This window comes from Rhipicephalus sanguineus, chromosome 11 (genome assembly GCF_013339695.2).
Source record: "Rhipicephalus sanguineus isolate Rsan-2018 chromosome 11, BIME_Rsan_1.4, whole genome shotgun sequence".
Classification (NCBI taxonomy): Eukaryota; Metazoa; Arthropoda; class Arachnida; order Ixodida; family Ixodidae; genus Rhipicephalus; species Rhipicephalus sanguineus.
Genome location: NC_051186.1, coordinates 134,908,790 through 134,928,536, shown reverse-complemented (window position 1 = coordinate 134,928,536; position 19,747 = coordinate 134,908,790). Strand labels below are relative to the sequence as shown.

The following is a 19,747-nucleotide window of genomic DNA, read 5'->3' as shown; positions in this document are numbered from 1 at the left end:
ATTTAGAGCAACCCCGTCTCATTATTGCGTTTTTTGTCCGCTAGGTTTTGCATTCTGGCGCTGCAGTCGCACTGGAAAACTCGACTGTACGGTGCCTATGTAGTGTTGGAGGGAGAGTTTTCTTGTGCGTAGTTGAACAATAAAGATTCGCAGCGTACACGTTAACTAAAAGCGGACTGCGAGTCTCTGTGTCTAATCTTTCTTCTGTCTCTCATTGCCCAATAGCAATAATTTTGCTGTGAGAAGCACCGGCACACACTGCATGCTTCGCCCCTCCATAGGTTTCACGTTAGTGGAGCTGAAACACCCTTCCCTACATGCTTTTTCAATCGTCGTCTCCTTTTTTGTGGTATATTTACTCCAGCATGTCTTTTGTAAAGTGCTGCCAAAATAAGCTTTCGGCATAGTTTGTACTTTTAACTGCCTGCGTGTTTTCTACTGCTCTTTGATCACTTCCGTCGCTCTCAAATTTACTGCTATGTCAAAGCGATGTTGAGGACATATATAATAGACCGGGCGTGCCTCTAGTAGACAATAACAGAAATTCTGCATACTACTTCATAAGATAACGAAATTGGGTTTGAATTATATTGATGTTAATCATTAGTAACCATCTTTAGAATGTTAGCAAAGGGAGTAGAGACTCATTGTTATACCAAATGCAGCGTTTTTCTCATGAGCGTCCCAACAAGCTGTTTTATGCTGTTTTCCATAATCACTGAATTTTCTATTGCCTAACCCTGACAGATAAGTTGGCGATTCTTCATGCTTAAATGTTATAGCTATTAGGGGTGCCGCCTGTGTGGTTTTCCATACTTATTCAGTATGATCGTTTGATACGAAACCATCTTTCTATTTTACTATATATTTCTTCACTATATAGATATGTTTGTTTTCATTGTCTAGGCCTCCCTAAATTTGTTTCACGGTTAGTAATCGTCATTTAACCGGAGCCATACTGAGGTGGGAATAATGTCAATAGTGTACTCATTGTGCGACTGTACAGTACGTCTGAGACGTTTCTGGGCTGTGCGTCTTATAAAAGAAAAATTGTTGAATGATTGCACGCTCCTGAGTGTGTCCTTAACGAACGCTTTACACCAGCGAACAATTAGAATATAAAGTGTCATTGCAGTTTTATGTCCTCTATGTATACACGATACGTCACAAAAGATTTCGTTACGAGCGTTGTTGCTGTACCACGCCTGTTGTTGCGCCATCGGGTGGAGGATTCTTATTGACGTTTTTGTAATTAGCTGGTCGCCCAGCGGAGCAGCGACTCCCATCAATTACAAAAGCGTAAAGCGGAAACCGCTGACAACGCAGCGCATAAAGAGCTGTAAAGTCAAACAGCTAAAGCAACCCCAATAAGCTGTTTCGGAATGAAACTGACATACTTTGAGCGAGAAACACAAAGCTGTTGAGATATTAACGCAGATTTCATTCAAATGGAACAAAGAACGTCACAGTTTAGAAGTTTTCAAAGATATTTGTCCAGAGGCATTTCATGCTGCGGTGTACGGAAGATCTATAACAAAAGTTTGCGAATGTATCGAAGTATCTTAAAATGCAATTTGGAATTACCGTATCGGATACAATAATTGTGTTAATATCTTGTATTTGTATCTCATATATTCTTGCCCGAGCGTCTTGTATCGTATCGCGACAGAATTTCAAAGTATCTTTGCCCAGCTTTGCTACAGCGTGCTCCATCATCGTGTCGTGGCTTCGGCACGTAAAACCCCAGACTTATTCCGCTTAGAAACGTGTGCGTGAAGTCGTTCCTCAGGCGCACAAGATTTCGTATATCCTCACAAACGGTGCGAATAGTTGGGCGGCATCTTCTGCCTTTATCAGGCTTTGTCGTCGCATAACTGCAGCGAACGAAACACGGCGAGAATACCGAAATGTCACCTTACACTCTTATTAAGTGCATCTGAAGGGGTCATGGATGGATATGCCACTGGCCTGCGATAAACGTTAAATCACTCCAACCGAAAGCAGCTGCTGGAATGACCGTTTCGGAGAGCATGCGTTCAATATAAGTACACTTATGCGCCACTTTAAAATGATCCAGTAGAATGAAATGTGGTGCACTAACATTATTATACGAGTTATCTTCAATTGAACATATACAGATATAGCACCTAAAGATCCACTGAGATTTATTGCACACATTCAAAGCAATGGGTCTTCAAAGTAAATGCTCATCGAGTTGACTCACTCACAATTTGCACTGCAACCGAATCTGAGGAGCAAATCAGTAGGATTTCTTGCAATCTATACACTCAGGAAACGAAGCTTTATCAGATGAAACACGGCCTCAAAAGCTTGCGTCACTTAAAAATGAGTAGCGCGTAAAAAGAAGAGGGAAAAAAAAGATGCAGGCATCTCCTTCTTTTGCCTCCTTTTTTCACGCGCTACTTATTTTGAGGTCATGCATCTCTGCCAAGCTGCCGCACTTGTCAAAGGCTTGGCCAAAAGATGGCAAAGGCAACGTCGGGAGCCACTCACGTGACGGTGTGCGAGGCCATCTCGTGGCCCTTCGAGTAAAGCGTCTGCACCTGGCCATAGTCGGTCCACTCGTGCGACACGTAGAAAGTTCCGCGAATCGGGCAGCCGTTGGGGTTCTTGCGGCCGGTGTCGAAGATCTCCGTGTAGTGGTCAAAGTTCAAGTCGTTCACCGCATCGTCGAAAGTCAGAAGCACCACCTGCGCACAACGTCGAACAAAGCCCCTTCAAGTATTCACAGCGTCATTAAGCAGGCAGTCACGCGTGCCTCACGGTCAGACATCTGAAGTAAGCTTGCCCAGTCATATGGTTGCGATCCGGAATAACCGAATGCTGTATTAGTGTAATGTTTCATCATTCATCGGTGCGCAAAATGCGCGCTGTTCTACCGAATGGCAAGGCAAACGCTATGTGTAATACATTCTCTTTGGTAAAGAAGAGCCTTCTTGGACCGACAAGAAGTTGAGCAAGATGGTACGCTTTGATCGTGGAAGTAAGGCGTCTATTATTGAGAAGGTGAGGCGAGTAAGCGTGGTCACAAGAAAAAAGAACAAAACACAGACGCCGTAATCAACTGAAAGGGCGCACTACCGCGGAAAAGAATGTAGATACAAAACATTGGCTGAGGTTTAACTCTCCTAGCTACCACGAGCGAAAGGTATGTGTGGCTTGGCTTTGCAAAGACTATATAAACAGCGTTTCAGTAGAGTTAGGCTTGATTGCAAATCTGATGGTATGGCTCTTTGTGTTTCTTGAATGCTGACGGAAACGGTCTTATAGTTGGTGAAGTACTTAACAATGGTGGTAACTTAGGCTTCTGGATAACGCGCTAATCAAAATGATCTCGGTAAAGTATCTGAATGATGCGCAAGTGGCGCATGATTATTAACTCGTAAAAGCAAAACCAAGCATACGTGTTTTTGAAGGAAAATAACCCATGATGACATCTTTCACACTGTTAATTCAAGCAAGTTATCTTCACTTAAAGACCTCAAACGTCTTGGTGTATATTCTGCCCCTGTTCTTTCTTGGAGCCATGCTATCGATCATACCGCAAATAAAGCATGTCGTGTTCTAGGTTTCCTGCAAAGAAGTTGCCGTCTGAGGCGGAGATACCACAGTGTGATGTTCGGTCTATCTTAGATTCTGTGTGGGATCCGTGGTCAGCAGGTAATGTAGCCAGTTCAGAAAGAAAATATGCCGATTCAGTTTGTCTGTTCAAGTTATGCCACAAGATTCAGTGTTTCAAGGGTGAAAGAAAGCCTCGATTAGGAACCACTACAGAAACGTAGGAAATATCTTAGAATATTTTATTCTCGCATAGGTATAGACACTGGGAGATGATTTTCTAAACCTGATTACGGTCTGCGACGGCTGGACTATCAACACAAGATAAAGGAAATAGCCGGCAAGACTGAAGCATTTCCAATGTCTTTCTAGCCCAGAGCCACAAGACAATGGAATAAGCTACGATTGGACGTCGACATAGCTTCTTCAAATGAGACATTTCCAAACTCGCTAAAGCTAATAAAGCAATGATTTTCTGTGCTTGTGTGAGCGTGAAAGAGTTCCGGGAATTTATTTTTCATGCATGGTCGATGTATTTTCACATGATTTATTGCTTCTTTGGGTTTTTCTCCCCACTCCCCACCCGGCTGTAATGCCAACGGGCGCTGTGGGTACCGTAATAAATAAATAAATAAATAAATAAATAAATAAATAAATAAATAAATAAATAAATAAATAAATAAATAAATAAATAAATAAATGCTTCACCTGTGCACCCCCAATCGTTATAGCCATCCACAGTGAGAACCGACGCAGAGTCTAACCGACGAAACCACGAACTTCATGGTGCAAGGCGCGCGCGTCATTTATTTTGTACTGAATCCAGCTGGCCTGTTTCGCTAGCCTTACTAGCCGCTGCAAGTGACGCACGACATCAACTACGTACTTTTGAAACACGGTGAGCGATCTTTGAATCGGTGCATGTGGTTCGAGCGCCTGTTTCTATGTGGGGAGTCCTGACGCACTTGGCAAAACTGCGGCTTGTGTTGTATTCAATTTATCCTGATTTCTAGGCATTCGCCAGCGCCGTTCTGCGCTACTTTTATGATTTCATCTTGTATGGGGAGCTCTATTGGCGCAGTGTGCCGTCTTCCCTCCGCTCTGCGGTTTATGCAATAAGACAGTTTTACGGCGAAGCTGTGAGGCTTTTCGTTACGTCGTTTCGCGTCGACAGATAACTCTCATCGTCATCAACCGGCACGAGCTATTTTCGTCCTCTTCTTCATCTTCTGCTTCGCTCTCAGAACACGTGCGCCGATTTGTCCGGCGTGGGATGCAATAACACTGATGGGTGAGAGAACGAGTACAGAGAGAGAGAGAGCTGGAAAGAAAAAAATTCGGCAGATCCGACGTACCGTGGGAGTCTATGTTATGCGAAGCATGCGGCGGGTAGGTGACTGCGGCATAACCTTTTTTACGGAGCGACACGTTACAAAATGACGGTAAAGGTTTGTATAAATTTTATACGCACACATATATATGTTGAAGAGCCGCATATGTGTTATATACGCCAGTTGTTTACGGTTGGGTAACGCTGCCAATGGCAACGTGTGTATTACCTACACCAGAAGCGGTAAGTTGATATGTATAGTGCTTATACGTGACCCGAGAACGCACGCACGTTTCACGAACCCTTGTGCATGTGTGCAAGAAGTTCTTCACAGTTCTTGAACAAGGGCATCATCACCGTGATCAGTGAGCACCAGCAGCTGGTCATGACTTGTTATAGGATCCGGTCGTGATCGTGGTGACGGGGGTCCATGTGTAGTGAAGTGTGGTATAGTAGAGCTGTTGGAATTCGTGGATGCCTCGGTCATTTTGTCGACAAATTGTCGGTCGATAGAGACGGCGACATGTCGGAACCTGAAGCGTTGGTGAGGTATAGGCCGTCCAGGCTGGTAGGCCTGGATAGTGCTACGTAGACCAACATCAGTGGATGGTGTTTGTCGTATTCGTAGACTACCTGGGCGTATATGGCCTACGTAGCCTAGTCTACAAAGCGGTTGTCAATCAATCTGGCATCATCCTCGGTCAGCATGAGGTCATCGCTCAGCCTCGTAAGAAATGAAGAGGACACCGCGTCGTTCTGGTGGACGAAGTGCACTTGACGGTGCGGTGATGTGGATATCATATGTAACTTTCGTTAATGTATTCCTCCGGGGTCGAGCAATGCTTCAATGTAGCTTGCTGAATCATAGTTATATAGACGTAACGTTTATTAGACTGTTATAAAAGCGGAGCCAACACTGGAACTACAGACGTCAATCTTATATGACGCCTGTATCGTAGGGTTTACACATGGTAGAGTTACCATGTCGCGTTTCTTGCTTTATTGTAAAATTAGATAGCAAGCACCACAGCCACAATTGACGTTGCACCGCTATTACGCCTGCGTAGGCTGTTTTTCCAAACCAGTTTACAGACCTGGCGTGGCTCAACGGTAGAATACCTGAGTGCCACGCAAAATGCTTGGGTTCGATTCCTGCTGGGATCCTAATTTTCATTCTTTCCATTCGTTGAGTCAACGCTGCCGATGTTGGTTTTCCTTAACGCTCTAGCATTTAAGTTACCAATCTCTGTTCTCGCCGTTGCTGGATAGATATAAACTGTCAATCACCTGTGGCGCATACCCGTACACCGCGGCCCGTAGTGAACGGGTATGTACACGTGTCTAGTAGAAAAGGTTTGACGACGTACGCAACAGGACTTTAACGTTATTCATGTCATGACCTGGCAGTCATATTCGTCAAATCCTGTTACCATCCCATGCAAATTTTGGTCTACACCAGGTTAAGGAGGCGATCATGAGAGCACCCAGACGTAGGCGGCTAGATAGATAGATAGATAGATAGATAGATACGTAGATAGAAACGCTCAAAGTGCCAGAGGTTCGCTAAGAAATGCTTCGCATTTAATAGAAAGAGGGAAATTTTTGGCGCAACAGGTTTCTTGACGATGCGGGATTCGAACCCGCGTACCCCCGAAGGCGGGCATCGTAACGACTCGGCTATCGAGGCACGTTAGCAGGGCACAACATAGCCTCGTGTCATACAGTATAGCGAGAAGGTGGGAAAGGAAAGTGAGCGTAAGGAGGAGGGAAGAGAGTAAATCATAGCATAGAAAGAGATAAATGGAGAGAAAGGGAATAAAATAGAAAGAGAGGAAATAGAGAGATAGAGAGAGGGAGAAATAGGTGGAATGAAAGAGCGAGGAGGAGAGCAAAAGAAAGAAAGAGATGAAGAAAGAAAGATAGTAATAAAGAGAGTTAAACTAAGAAATCCGCCCAGCTCCTGGATTCCTTCGGGTCTCGTGTCACTAGTGCGAAGCTGCCTCCATTCTTTTTCTCCTTCGTCTTCCGCAGGGAGCCGCCAGTTTCTTTTGTTGCGGCGCTTCGCGTCCCGCCCATTAGGCGTCCCTTCGAGGGCCCCGCCGTACCCGCGGCTCGACGCCTACAGCGCTCTACTCTTGGCCTACTGTCAAAACATTTTGTGACCAACGTATATTCATCTACCATATCCTCTTTTATACGAAACGTGAAAAAGGGTTCTTTACCTAGAGAAAAAGATGATGTCAAAAATTATAATTCATATCAGCCTTATAATCTCGGGAAAAAAAGATGGAGAGAAAAAACAAGAGAAGAAAAAGAAAAGAGAAAGAAAAAAAATAAAGAAGGACACGAAAAGAGAGTGAACAGAAAATATTACAAAGAAAAAAAGAGAGAGGAGAAAAAGAGGAAAGAAAAAAAGAACAAAAAAGACAAAGGTAAAAGAAGGAAAAATGAAGAAAAGGGGAGGAAAAAACATGAAAATGAAAAGAAAGATAAAAAAATTTGGCAGATCGCACGTACCGTGGGAATCGATGTTATGCGAAGCATGCGCGAGATGGTGACTGTGGCATAATATTTCATGCTGAGCGAAACGTTGCGGTATGACGCTAGAGAGATGTGGAAGTGGCATAAACACACTTATATGCTGAAGAGTCGCATATGTTTTATATAACCAGTTGTTTACGGTTGCGTAACGATGCCAAAAGCAACATGGGTGTTACCATCACCAGACGCGGTAAGCTGATGTGTAGTGCTTATATTCTTCAATACTGGATAGCGCGAATCCGAACAGCACAAAGAATAGCTTCTCTACTGTTCTCTACAAAGAACAGCTTCTCTAATAGCACAAAGAAGAAACACAAATGCACAGGACAGGCGTTACTCGCAACTAAGCTTCATTAAGCAAAGTTCCCCTGGATATACACACAGCCGAGTGGCACACGCAGGCGCACTGCACGTACGGTAGAATCACAGTTGCAGTTGTTACAGTTGCGTTACAGTTGTTATGCGTATACTTATCTGTTATGATGGGAACGCACGCACGTTTCACGAAACCGTGTGTATGTGTAGAAGAGGTTCTTGACAGTTCTTGAACAACGTCCTTATCATCGTGATCAGTGAGCACCAGCAGCTGGACCGGACTCGTTAATCGGATCCGTTCGTGATCGCGGCTACGAGGCGTCTAAGTGTAGTGAAGTGCGAGGTATAGCACAGCTGGTGGAAATCCTGGATGCCTCTTACCATGAAATGATCTATGACGCCTCCTGTTATGCACGTGGCAGCGAGGTCTTTTGATGCCCTGTCCACATCCAAGCCGTCTTTCACGCAGTATAAGGACCAGGCCTTGTTGGGTCTTGATAAGTCAATGTTGAAGCCACCGGTAATGATGAGAGGCCTGGTTCTCTCGGCAGATTTATTGTAGGAAGGATTGACCCCGGTTCATGCGTAATCGACGTAGTCCACAACGTGAACGAGTGCATTGTAGTTGAGCGTCTTCAAGGGTTGTTCTGTCTTCAGCTTCCTCACTTGCCTTGTGTCCGCCACGGTGGTGTAGCGGTTACGGTGCTCGGCTGCTGACCCGAAGGTCACGGGTTCGATCCCGGCCGCGGCGGTGGCATTGCGATGAATGCAAAATGCTAGATGCCTGTGTACTGTGCGATCTCGGTGCACATTAAAGAATACCAGACGGTCAAAATTGAAGCCCTAACAATTATTATTATTATCACTTTCCTTGCGTGTCAATGTGTGTGTTCGCGTTTACTGTGTTGGTTGAGACTTTGTATCACCTGTGGCACATACCCGCATAACTTGAACACTGGTATGCGGGTATGTGCCACACGTGACTGAGAGAAAGGGTTTCATGACGTACGCGACAGGCATTTTGCGTTATTCATGTCATGACCAGTGAATCGTATTCACCATACACTGATCCCCTGCTATGCCAATTTTGGTATATTAGAAGTTATAGGGACCACCAGGAGAGTGCCCAGACGTAGGCGGCTAGATAGATAGATAGATAGATAGATAGATACGTAGATAGAAACGCCCAAAGTGCCTGAGGTTCGCTAAGAAATGCTTCGCATTTAAAACAAGTATGTGCTGGACATATTTTATCAATCATTGCCATCAATGTGGCCTGGCCACTTTGGCGAGTATTATATGATTGACTTTGTGATTATACTACATGTACTTGTATTGATGTGATTTGAAGCCGATATAGTGCATCTTTATTGCGTTATCATGTTAATATATTATACGACTGAATTTGTGTAATTTTACTACATGTACTTGTATTGATGTGATTTGAAGCCGATACAGTGCATCTTTATATTGTTATCATGTTAATATATTTCCCTCATTACCTTTGCAAGAGCCGGTGGACTTAGGGAGGAGCCGGGGTGGTAAAGAAAAGTCATAAAAAAGAAAAAGAAACCTATAACAACTAACCTGTATTCAATAAAATCCTGTTCAGTCACTAATCAATTTGATGAGTTTTACAGTAAGCCTCAAAAGGACAGACTGGAGGACAAGCCCAACACGGACTTGTCTCTCCAACAGTGGGACCCAACAAAGAGAGGAATGGAAAGCCTACACACGAGAGACAAGAGGACAACAAAAGAATGGAAGACTTGTTAGTCAAGACGAGTTCATCGGAGATCCATTGTATATAAACAGGGCTGGGCAAAGATACTTTAAAATTGTATCGCGATACGATACAAGATACTCAGGCAAGAAGTATTGGAGATACAGATACAAGATACTGCAGCAATAATTGTATCCGATACGATACTCGGGAATTGTATCTTAAGATACTTCGATACAATCTCAAATTTGTTATTATAGATCCATATAATGTAGCAGCAAACGCCTATGCACGAAAATGTCTGCTTGAAAATTTCTTAACTCTGACCTATTTTGTTTCGCTTGATTGAAACGTCTGTTAGTATCTCAAAAGTCTTGCCCTTCTTGCTCAAAGTACATCAGTTTCCTTCTCTGAAACAACTTATTGCGGTTTGTTTTAGCTTCTTCACAGGACAACTCTTTATACACTTCACTGACAGTGGTTCTTGCTTGTCATTTTTGCAATTGGTGGGAGTCGCTGCCCAGCTTGCCGACCAACTAGTGGGTTGCCATATAATCACAATAAATCCAATAACAAGCCTTCGCACGACTGCGCAAATACCAATGTGGACTTTTACCTTGTCCATAAAAGACGGTTTGCGCAATACCGTATATCCGGACAGGTGTACACCAGCAACAACGCTGGTAGCAACATATCTTTTGTTGAGGGGGGGTGGGAGGGGGCATTGTGTATTCTAGGGGATTCAGACCTTTCGCTAGCGGTCCGGCCCGCACACATGATCGTCTTCGTCCCATTTGTTTTTATTTTCTTAATAAGTATGTTCGTGAGCTACACAGATATGACTGGTCTTAAGCATTCCTTTCGTGAGGAACGGTGGTAACCATGTGCTGAAACATAACCGTGGAACAAAAACTCTTAATTTCAGAATCCACGTCCAGATTTCGCTTGTTGTGTACATCGGTGTCAATGTTTCTCGAATGTTGATTCCAAATCCCTTTCAGAAATGACCTATATATGAGATATGGGAAAGACTTCCTTTCAAATGGCGACACCATTTTGTTCAAGCCCTCTCCGACCCCCGATCCCACCATCTTCACTGTCCCGGCCCTTGGAACTAAATTTCGCGACTGTGACGCGCTGGCTATAAGCTGAGTTTGAGACCCCTGGTGTATACGTAGATGACGTAAAACTGCAATGAATTTTCATATTCTTCTTATCCGCTGGCGTAAAGAATTATTTGTTGATATACTCACTAACGTGCAATTTTTAGCAATTTTTCTTCAACGAGAGAACATGTGCAACACAGCAACGTCTCAGAAGTCTTTGTACAGTTGCACAAAGCGTCGTAGGACACCGCCTCTATTCGCGCTATCCGCCTCGTGCATCGGTATGGTGGCGCCACCGCTCGGCTAAGGCGGTTGTGCCCTCTCCCAACCCCCCATAGGATCCCATGCATTTTGAATCAAGTTTGCGATTTCGTTGCGCAAAAACAAACTAGCGCCATCTCTCGACAATACGCCACACCGATGACGCAACACGTCCTCTTGCTTCCACCGACTGGCCATGCTCCAAGCTAACTCCTCTCTCCACTTTCTTTTATTTCTTTCGGTGGCCGTGAGAGCGCGCGCTGTGCACTGTGCTGTAGTGGCTGTAGCGCATCCGACAAGACCGGCTGGGCTCGTCGCTTTGGTCGCGTTTTCCTTGAACGTTGCAACGTTAATATTGTGTTAAGGCGGTGGCCACACGTCGGACGATGAGCCCTGATTTCGTTCAGCTGCCATCTCATCAACGGCAATGTTTCAGACGCCTCAGTTGTGTACTTTTGTCCGTTGGTTGCGGGACAAGATGGCCTCCTGCAAGACCGCGTTTTTCCAAGTCAGCTGTGTGCGTAGTTCTCGGCGTCGTAGCAGTTTGATGACGCGAGTACGTCAACTGGTGCTACGTCGTGGGAACCGCTGAAGTGACTGCAAGCTTGACGACATTGTGCCAGAATATTCTAGCGTACTGTACGCGCACGATTGTGCTACACTTAAAATACCGCGCTTGGCCTCGAGCGTCAACCTGGTACGCCTGTGTGCAACAAGCGTCTTGTTATCGTTGTTGCGTCGGTTAATATTGAATTGCAATTGGAATACCGTTTTTGCAAAGGTAAGTGAAGCTGTAAGTAGTTGTTCTGCTATATGTTCGCTACTCCACGAACATTACTTCTAGAATCGCATTTTATTTTGAGCTGCACGTACCAAAGGAGAATCTAGCATACGAGATACATTGCACGCGTGCGCATTTCCTATATAAATCTGAGTAATGCCACGCGTGCGCAGTCTGAGTAATGCCATGCTCAATTTAAAGCGCATGTGTTAGAGGATTGTGGCTTCAATGGTGAAAGTGATTAGATATTCTGAAATATGTGATTGCAATGCAGTTAGAACTTCCTCATATGTTAATACGGTCTGTGAACAAAAAAAAACGCTGTGTGAATGTTTGTTGGTCATTTGCTACAGTACTTTCACGCATTATTATGCAGCTGTGTGACAGCTGTTAAAACGTTCAGCAAGTTAGATTTTGGTTTTCTTGGCCTAGTTGAGTGCTACGAGTGTTGGGCGAAGATAAAATCGCGTGTCTTTTGTGCGTTTCTTAAGCAGGCATACAGCCGTAATAGTCATTGTTGTACTGTTTGGGGTGTTCAATAAAACAAGAATGCTGTTTTGTACTGCAACAATTTTTATTTCATCTGTGTTAACAGATCACGCAAACAACTTGGACACATGCACGTAAGAAACGTACGCAGTGCATCGCGCGCACGCATAAAAAAAACGGGCCTGTCATTTTAAAACAAATAATATAGAACAATGGACGTAACAGACGGCATGGTTGTCTAGTGGAGTAGCGTCGGCAGTACAAATATCAAACCAGAATGAAACATGAATAGAAAAAATTACACCATGTCCCGCTAAAGGGGACCATGAGGCGATGCGAAGCCGGAGCACTTGCACGATCGCGTTCCGTTGGCGTTCGTTGGGCATGCTACCGACCTCGCGTCGTGGAACGCGAAGAGGGACGCTACGTGCGTTATATCTTCCATCTAGCCTGGCCGTTAATTCTCACAGGGCGAGCGGGGAACGCGGTCGACAGGCGGGCGAGAGGGGGGCAGCGTAGGAGAGGAGGGAGAAGGGGAGGGGACGCGCATGCGCTCGAGCTCATCGCGGCGTTGCGCAGGAGAGAATTTCGGCATGTCTAGCCCGCGTTTCAGAGGACGAGTGGAAAGGGGGAGGTGAGAGGGGAAGTGGAGAGGGGGAGGTGAGAGGGAAAGTGGAGATGGGAAGGGGAGATGGGAAGGGGAGAGGGTGAGTAGAGAGGAGGTGTGTGGAGAGAGTATGCGCATGCGCAGTAAGGGTGGTCACGCCGCACACCACCACCACCGGATTGAGCTCCGCCTTAAGATACTTCGCATCTAAAACGGAGAGTAACAGGCGCTTTACCCACGGCTTCTATGAGCCGCGCATATCCACCTATCGCCACTGTCCGCCGTTGGTGGCGCCACCAGTACCACTGAAAGCAGCAGCGCACGAGGCGGATTGCCGCTTATAGCTCCCATTTCGTGGCGATTAGTGGTACAAAAAATATTTAAGAAGGCCTAAAGCAGCAGGGCCGTACCCAGGAATTTTTTTCGGGGGGGGGGGGGTTTGCGTGTATAACGGCTGCCATTTTTTAAGATTTATACTGGCTTATTTTTGTGAATAAATCAAGTACATCGCTTACTTGTAATAATTCGATGGTACTTTTCAATTATTTGTACCCAAATAAAGAAATTGGTATGTCAACCTCAAATTCTGGTTAAAGCAAGAAATAAGTTTGGACAATAGCACCACCAAAGCCGGGGACACCGCGACCAACGGCTCCTGATGAAGTAACACAATGTAACCACGGTACAAAAACGGTATGTATGTGTTACAAGCTGCCACTCTAGCGTCGCCAGCGCGAAGTCGGCGACGGGAATGGCAGCAGGTTAGGTCGTTCCGTACGTAAGCAGAGACAGTGAAGAGATCAGAGACGTGTGTGGGGAAAAACAAAACTCTAGTGATATTGCAGCACGAGGAATCTAGTACAACACTTAATACCAACTAACAAAATACATATAAAATCAATAAATCAGCTTACAAGAGAGAAGTATTACAAACTACACAAAACTAACCAACAATAAAACTACAGATGAGAAAGTCCGAAGGTATAAACAGGTGAAGGGATACCTGTGATGACCGGCAGCGTTGAGTCCACGACGATCGGATGCAAGAAGTCAGAGAGAGTTCTGGCACAACTGCGATGTCGGCGGTGTTGCAGCGCTGGTGTTTCCGGTAGGCTAGTGCTTGAAGCCGATCTCGGGCAGGTTGAACTTACTCGAGATTCAAGTACCGATGCCTACGTTACAGACGTTAATTTCGCGTCACAACTAGACGAATGGCTAAGTTTAGGTGGCCAGCCGATACGGAGCCACAACCACTTAAGGGATACTTCTTGATCTCCTTCTACACCATGTTGGTCAGCAACTAGACTGCTTAGCAAGGCGAAATCCTGCGCTTAAATCGACCTCCGTGTCCCCTCATTCTCGTCCTGGGGGAAAAGAGACCTCTACATGGGTCCAATCATGCACGTTTCATTGTTAGAAACTCCACCCTAAAAATATATTGACCGCGTCCCTTTTTAATTAGGAGAGGGTCCTCAACTGAGCGAGAGTGACAACCTGTTGGGGTTCTCTCATACGGCTTGCCCACAAGCAGTTTTGCCCGTGGGAATGGTCAGTTTCCTTGGTTTCAGCCGGTGCGTCTTGCAGTCTACAGCTGGTTCGGGGTGCATCGCGGCCTTTGACGACCCTGCCGACGCCGCCGTAGGTACAAAGGATCAAACATCGGCGACTAACGTTTGAAGAAGAACACCCCATTCAGTACTTCCCTGCACTAAAGACCAGTCTTTTCATGAGCGAACGGTTCCACCGGTCAGCGGGGGAGTGCGGCGCCCGTTAATTTGCCGTTACGCCGGGTCGCAAAAATGGCAGTCCGTGACAGTATGTATGCAAGCAAACAAACAAGTCGCCCGACATTCCGATCTTCTTGTTACCGTTCGCACATTCTGCTTGCTGGATAGTTTCCTCGTAATTGCGAAAGAATAGAAGGGTTGAAGCTTGGGCTAGCTGGGTTTAGCTTTTAATCGACTCTTGAAACATAGAGGGAAGTTTAAACGAGGAAGTTTTTCCTTCTCGGCAACTTGCAAAATTCTGTGAGGACTTGTTCTGGGGTCACTTGAAGTTCTCGATGGATGCTGAGCAGTGCTAGTCCGGTCAATCTGTCGTTGTTCATATGATTTCGAAGGTAGCTCTTCAGCCTTCTCAGTGTGGAAAAAGTCCGTTCCGGGGTCGACGTCGACACGGGTAAAGTCGCCAGGATAGAAAGTAGGCTGTGGATGTTCGGAAAAAAGTCGCGGTTGCACATCTCTAAGGCCTGTAAAGCACAAGCTGGGCGATTCTTTTCTTCGATCTGGCAGCATTTGTTCACCCACAGTGTGAACTCTGCTTCGATGACATTAGCGGAAGGAATGTCGCCAAGGTAAAACTGCACTGCATCATCAATATCAGAAAGGCTAGCCGATGCGCAGAATTTCGGCAGCAGCATGTTAAGGCCAACCACGACCTTCTTATGGGCATCGAACCGGTCTCTTAATTGATTTTCGAAGTCAGCCAGCAAAGGCAAATACACATTCCTCCGGTAGTACTCTTCGGGAGTAGCAGAAGGTACGTTGCTTCTTTGCATCTGCCTTCCAGTGATGCGTGGTAGGGCCATCTCAACATTTGTGATCTTCAGCAAAGAGAGCGACTTCAGAAAAATCTTATTAAATTCCGTTTCCGCACTAGCCCTTTTTGTGGAAAGAACGTCTATAACATTCTTTACGTGATCGCACGCTTGAGCCAAGTCACAGTCAATTTTTTGAAGAAACTTGCAAAGTGGCAGTGTCAAAGAGAAGAGGTCGCTACAGATCTGAAGCGAAACGACAAACTCGGGCTTCGTAATGGCATTGAGCAGTTGAGAAGCTTTTGATGAAGTATCAGATGACGCGGCCTCTTCTTCCAAATATTCGAGGAATTGTACAATAGGCACGTACAGTTCAAGGAAACGCTGAAGTGCATCGTGACTCTCTACCCACCTTGTTTGGCAAAAGGAGAGAACTGATTTTCTTTTTTCTTGTGTTAAATCTTCTACTTTGTCTCGCAGTTGGTTCGTCCTCTGTGGCGAAGCTCTCACAAACGTACAGGTTGAGGATACAGTTCCCAAACAGTTGCGGATGCTGGGGAGTTTGCATGCGTGAAGCAGAGCAAGGTTCAACGAGTGGGCGCTACAATGCACGTACAACGCTTTGGGCGCTGTTTGACGAATGAAGGCTTGAACACCGTTAAGGTGGCCGCTCATTGATGCCGCGCCGTCGTATCCTTGCCCGCAAAGTAGGTTCAGGTCAAAGCCATGACCTCTAAGGCTGTTCAGGATTGTGCTCGCCAGCGCCTTGCCAGTGAGATCGTACACGGGAACGAAATCTACAAAATCTTCTTTAAGTATGGGCACTCCCGACGTGTCGTGTCCAACGTACCTTACACATAGGGAAATGTGGGCGGTGCGAGATATATCAGTGGCCTCGTCAGCTAGAACTGAAAAACACGAACCTGAGTTGACGTTTTCAACTATCTTTCTTTGTATAATTTTACCACAGAGGGTGATCAACTCATTTTGAATTTTTGGGCTCGTGTACAGCGCATTCGCCGGAGATGTTTCCATGTGAGCTCTCAAGGCGGCATCTCCACATTTTGCTCTCATCCTAAGCAGTGCGCGGAAATTTCCATCATTTTTCAATGGCAGCACTTCAGACATATTTATCGGACCAGAGTCGTCTGTGCCGCGAAGCGGTACTTCTTGCCTGCCACAGAAAAGGATTGTTTCTATTATTGGCAGCAAGTTCTTGCGGTTTTCTTCCGCCTGCTTTTTAAGACCGTGGTCAAGTTGTGTTAAGATGTCATGCTGTGAGCGGGACCGGACTGCTAAAAAGTTCTCCGATAGCGTTGTTGACATGGCGTGATAACTGCTGGATGCGTGGCTCTTAAAGGCGTCCATGGCTTTCTTGTAATTGGTGAACTCCTTAGTTACAAAACAGCCCAAGCGCTGGTGCTCCCCTTTTCCTGCACACTCGCTTGCGAAGACTACGCAATATTTGCATAATGCTCCTTGAAGCTTCTCTGAATAAACAAGCCATGGGTAACGATCTACCCAGTGAGGTTGGAACTTCAGATTCCTTTTCCCTGTGGCTGGATAATCATAGTTAGCCGGAGGGGTCCACGGATTGAGCAGCAGCTTCTCCGTCGTCTCTGGATCATTACATTATTGCTTTTCGAGACAAACAGTCCCAAGTCCAAAATATTCGCACTCGTCGCACAGAGGGGAGGCGAACCAGAATGTGTAGGTGCCATGCCACTCACCTTCCTTGGGCATTGCCCAGTGGTAAAGGCGTCACTTTGCCCAGCGTTGACTGTAGAACAAAGGTCACTTGGAGTTGCACTGCGGCCACCATCATTTTCCGGCGGCGCATGGGTGTCCTGCTTGTGTTCGTTCTCAGGTGATTCACATAAACCGGTGCATTCTCCTGAGTCGCTACAGAAGTTCCGACGCGCTTGGCTTTCCACCAGTGCTGAGGAGGGCGAAGTTTTATCCTTCGAAGGAGGCGGTTCTTCTCCGTCCGCTTCATCGGTTCGAACTTTCTTGAAGTAAGACGCAAGACTCCTTTGCTTCGTTGTTGCAGAGTGTCTTTTCATTTTGCTGCCGCAATCCTGTGCACGCACACAGAAGTGGCCAGTGGCTCCAAAAAGACGTTTGCGACTGCTTCGACTGCCTGGCGTGAACGGCGGGCGATGTTTTCTTCCTCTCTTATCCACTTTACAGTGGCTAGAATGTAGAAGTGTGATGAACGCGCCGGCTCCCGCGTGGCGCATGTGTTTTCTGAACGCCGCTACAGCTGGTGTGCATGCAGGACCATTATTGTACTCCCGCTGCAGCAAACTGGATTAACGCTACTTAAAGACCTTTTCACAGAAGACTCCATGGGCACTCCATACTCCCCTTAATATACGTGAACCCCCCAAGAATGCACTGCCGAGACATTTGCACTCCCGTGGTACAGTCCAGAAAGCAGGTGTTGCTCCGTTCCTGTGAAAAAGTCACCTTTTCACAGACGGCTCCCTGGGCGCCTGCATAATTCTCTCTGGGCTGCGCTAATTAAATAGCCGTGACCCCCCAAAAATGCACTTTGTAGGCTGTGACGTCAGCCTCTGTACTCCCGCGCGCAGCCCAGCTTGGCGGCGTTTTTTTTCTCCTGTGAAAGTTGACCGCTGGTGCCGGATTGTGTGCCGGCTGTATCCTCGCTTTGTGTGCTTTGTAGGGAGGCGCATATACCTTGTGTGTACAGAAGAGGTAGATTTCCTTGCGTGTGGTTAAGGTTGTTCGAAGTTGCTCGGATATGCCAGTCTTTCAGTAGATGTCATCTTCGATGATTCGTTTCGGTGGCGAAGACTACAGTTTGAGAAAAGTTTACCCTGCAGCCTGCGTCCTCGGAATGCGCCGCTGAGTTTTTCCGCTTAGGGGTTTCGTTCCCTGGCAAATTTGCGCACGTCGTGTTGGTGTTGCCGTTGCTGTCGAACTGTTTACTTTCACAGAAGGAGACGCGCTTTTCGTAGAAACCCAAAGCCGACACGTGTGGTCCGCACAGACGGATAACTTCTCCAGCGGCAATGCACAAGGAAAGCATCTGGAATCAATAAAGGAGCTGCTACGGGGTGAAAGACGAAAAAGAAAAGACTCGAAGGAACGCGAGGGCGAAGTGCAAAGCTGTACAAATAGGGCAGGTGCGCGTGCGGGGGAGGGAGCGCTGAGGTGTTCTGGTAGGTTTGAAGAAAGGAAGAAGAGGGAAGCAATGCCAGGAAAGTTGCAGTGTAACTTTGGCAGCTGGGGGTCGCTGTGAAGGCGTGTAAATATTTTAGTATCACCCGAAAAGTTAAAGCATCAAAAAAATTTCGGGGGGGGGGGGTCAGAACCCCCTCAACCCCCCCCCTAGTTACGGGCCTGTAAAGCAGGAAAACAAATATAAGTAAAATAGAGAGGTGGTTCTGTAGCGAACATTCACATTGAATGAGTACAGAAACACAATACAGAGGGCGCCCTTAATTCGCAACTTTCACGGCCTATAGGTGGCGCGACTGTACATCCAACATGGCGGTCGTTGAGATTATCGGCCCGCTGCAGACGATTTAGGAACGTACATGTTTGGCGAAGAGTTCAGTTCTTTGCGCTTCGGCTGCACTCCGATTCATGTTTTAGTGAAAGTAGGGTTGCGGTGACATGTTATAATAAGTAAACGAATGTCGGGTACGTTATTGGAACCTCATTAGGAAGATAAATATGCACACCACTGTAAATAAAGCAAACACACTAGTCGCGTTGCTTGCGGCGCTTAATCGCACGTTGCAACCCCCGCTGTGCTGTTAGCACGATATGGTAGTAGGAGACTCAGTAAAGATGTCTCAGTAATATCAGACATTCTCGGAGACATGCTTTATCCCATTTTTGCTTGCATTGCATTCTGCCGCGTAGCTAGCTCAGCTCCCTTCAAAGCACGAAGTAATGTAAGTAAAGGAAAAAAAAAATGTGTTGCCCTTCGAGACCGAAGCACAAGAACCACTTGAGGCATGTACGATTATCGGAAGTACGATTTTATTGCGCTTTCTTGGTAAAAAAGAGAAAAAAAGAAAAAAACAGCGGAATGCCACAATACGTCGACAAGCAGCGCAAGACGCAATTTTCACGTTTAAGAAGGGACGTTTCTGTTATCATCCTACGCTTTCGGTGTTTATGAGAAGTGCAATTAGTAACATCGTACGGGACAGGGACGAAAAAACAGCGCCATCAGCAAGTAATACAGAACAAAAAGAGCTGGAGATGTGAAGGTCACGGAGGCACTTCACAGCCACTACAGACGTGGAATGGTGCAATGGACGCTTTGAAAGCGGACGTTTCATTATATTCTAGAGGCGGAACGCATTCCTTATCAGTAGTGGTACTGTCTGCATAGCGACTGTGTCGAGCGGAGGAACGAAGCGCGAGAAAGGTGATATGAGGTAGTAGACATATACTCGGACACAAAATGGGATTCTGCATATATTCATGGGACCTGGTTAT

At 46.1% G+C, this 19,747-nt stretch overlaps 1 protein-coding gene across 1 annotated transcript in view; it reads right to left on the bottom strand.

Annotated features, from left to right (window-relative positions):
* LOC119374604 (uncharacterized) overlaps positions 1-19,747 on the bottom strand; it is a 316,867-nt gene that overhangs the window by 20,303 nt on the left and 276,817 nt on the right. Inside the window, exon 5 of the mRNA XM_037644774.2 lies at positions 2,515-2,711. Coding sequence (XP_037500702.1) covers positions 2,515-2,711 — 197 coding nt within the window. The remainder of the gene's footprint in view (positions 1-2,514; positions 2,712-19,747) is intronic.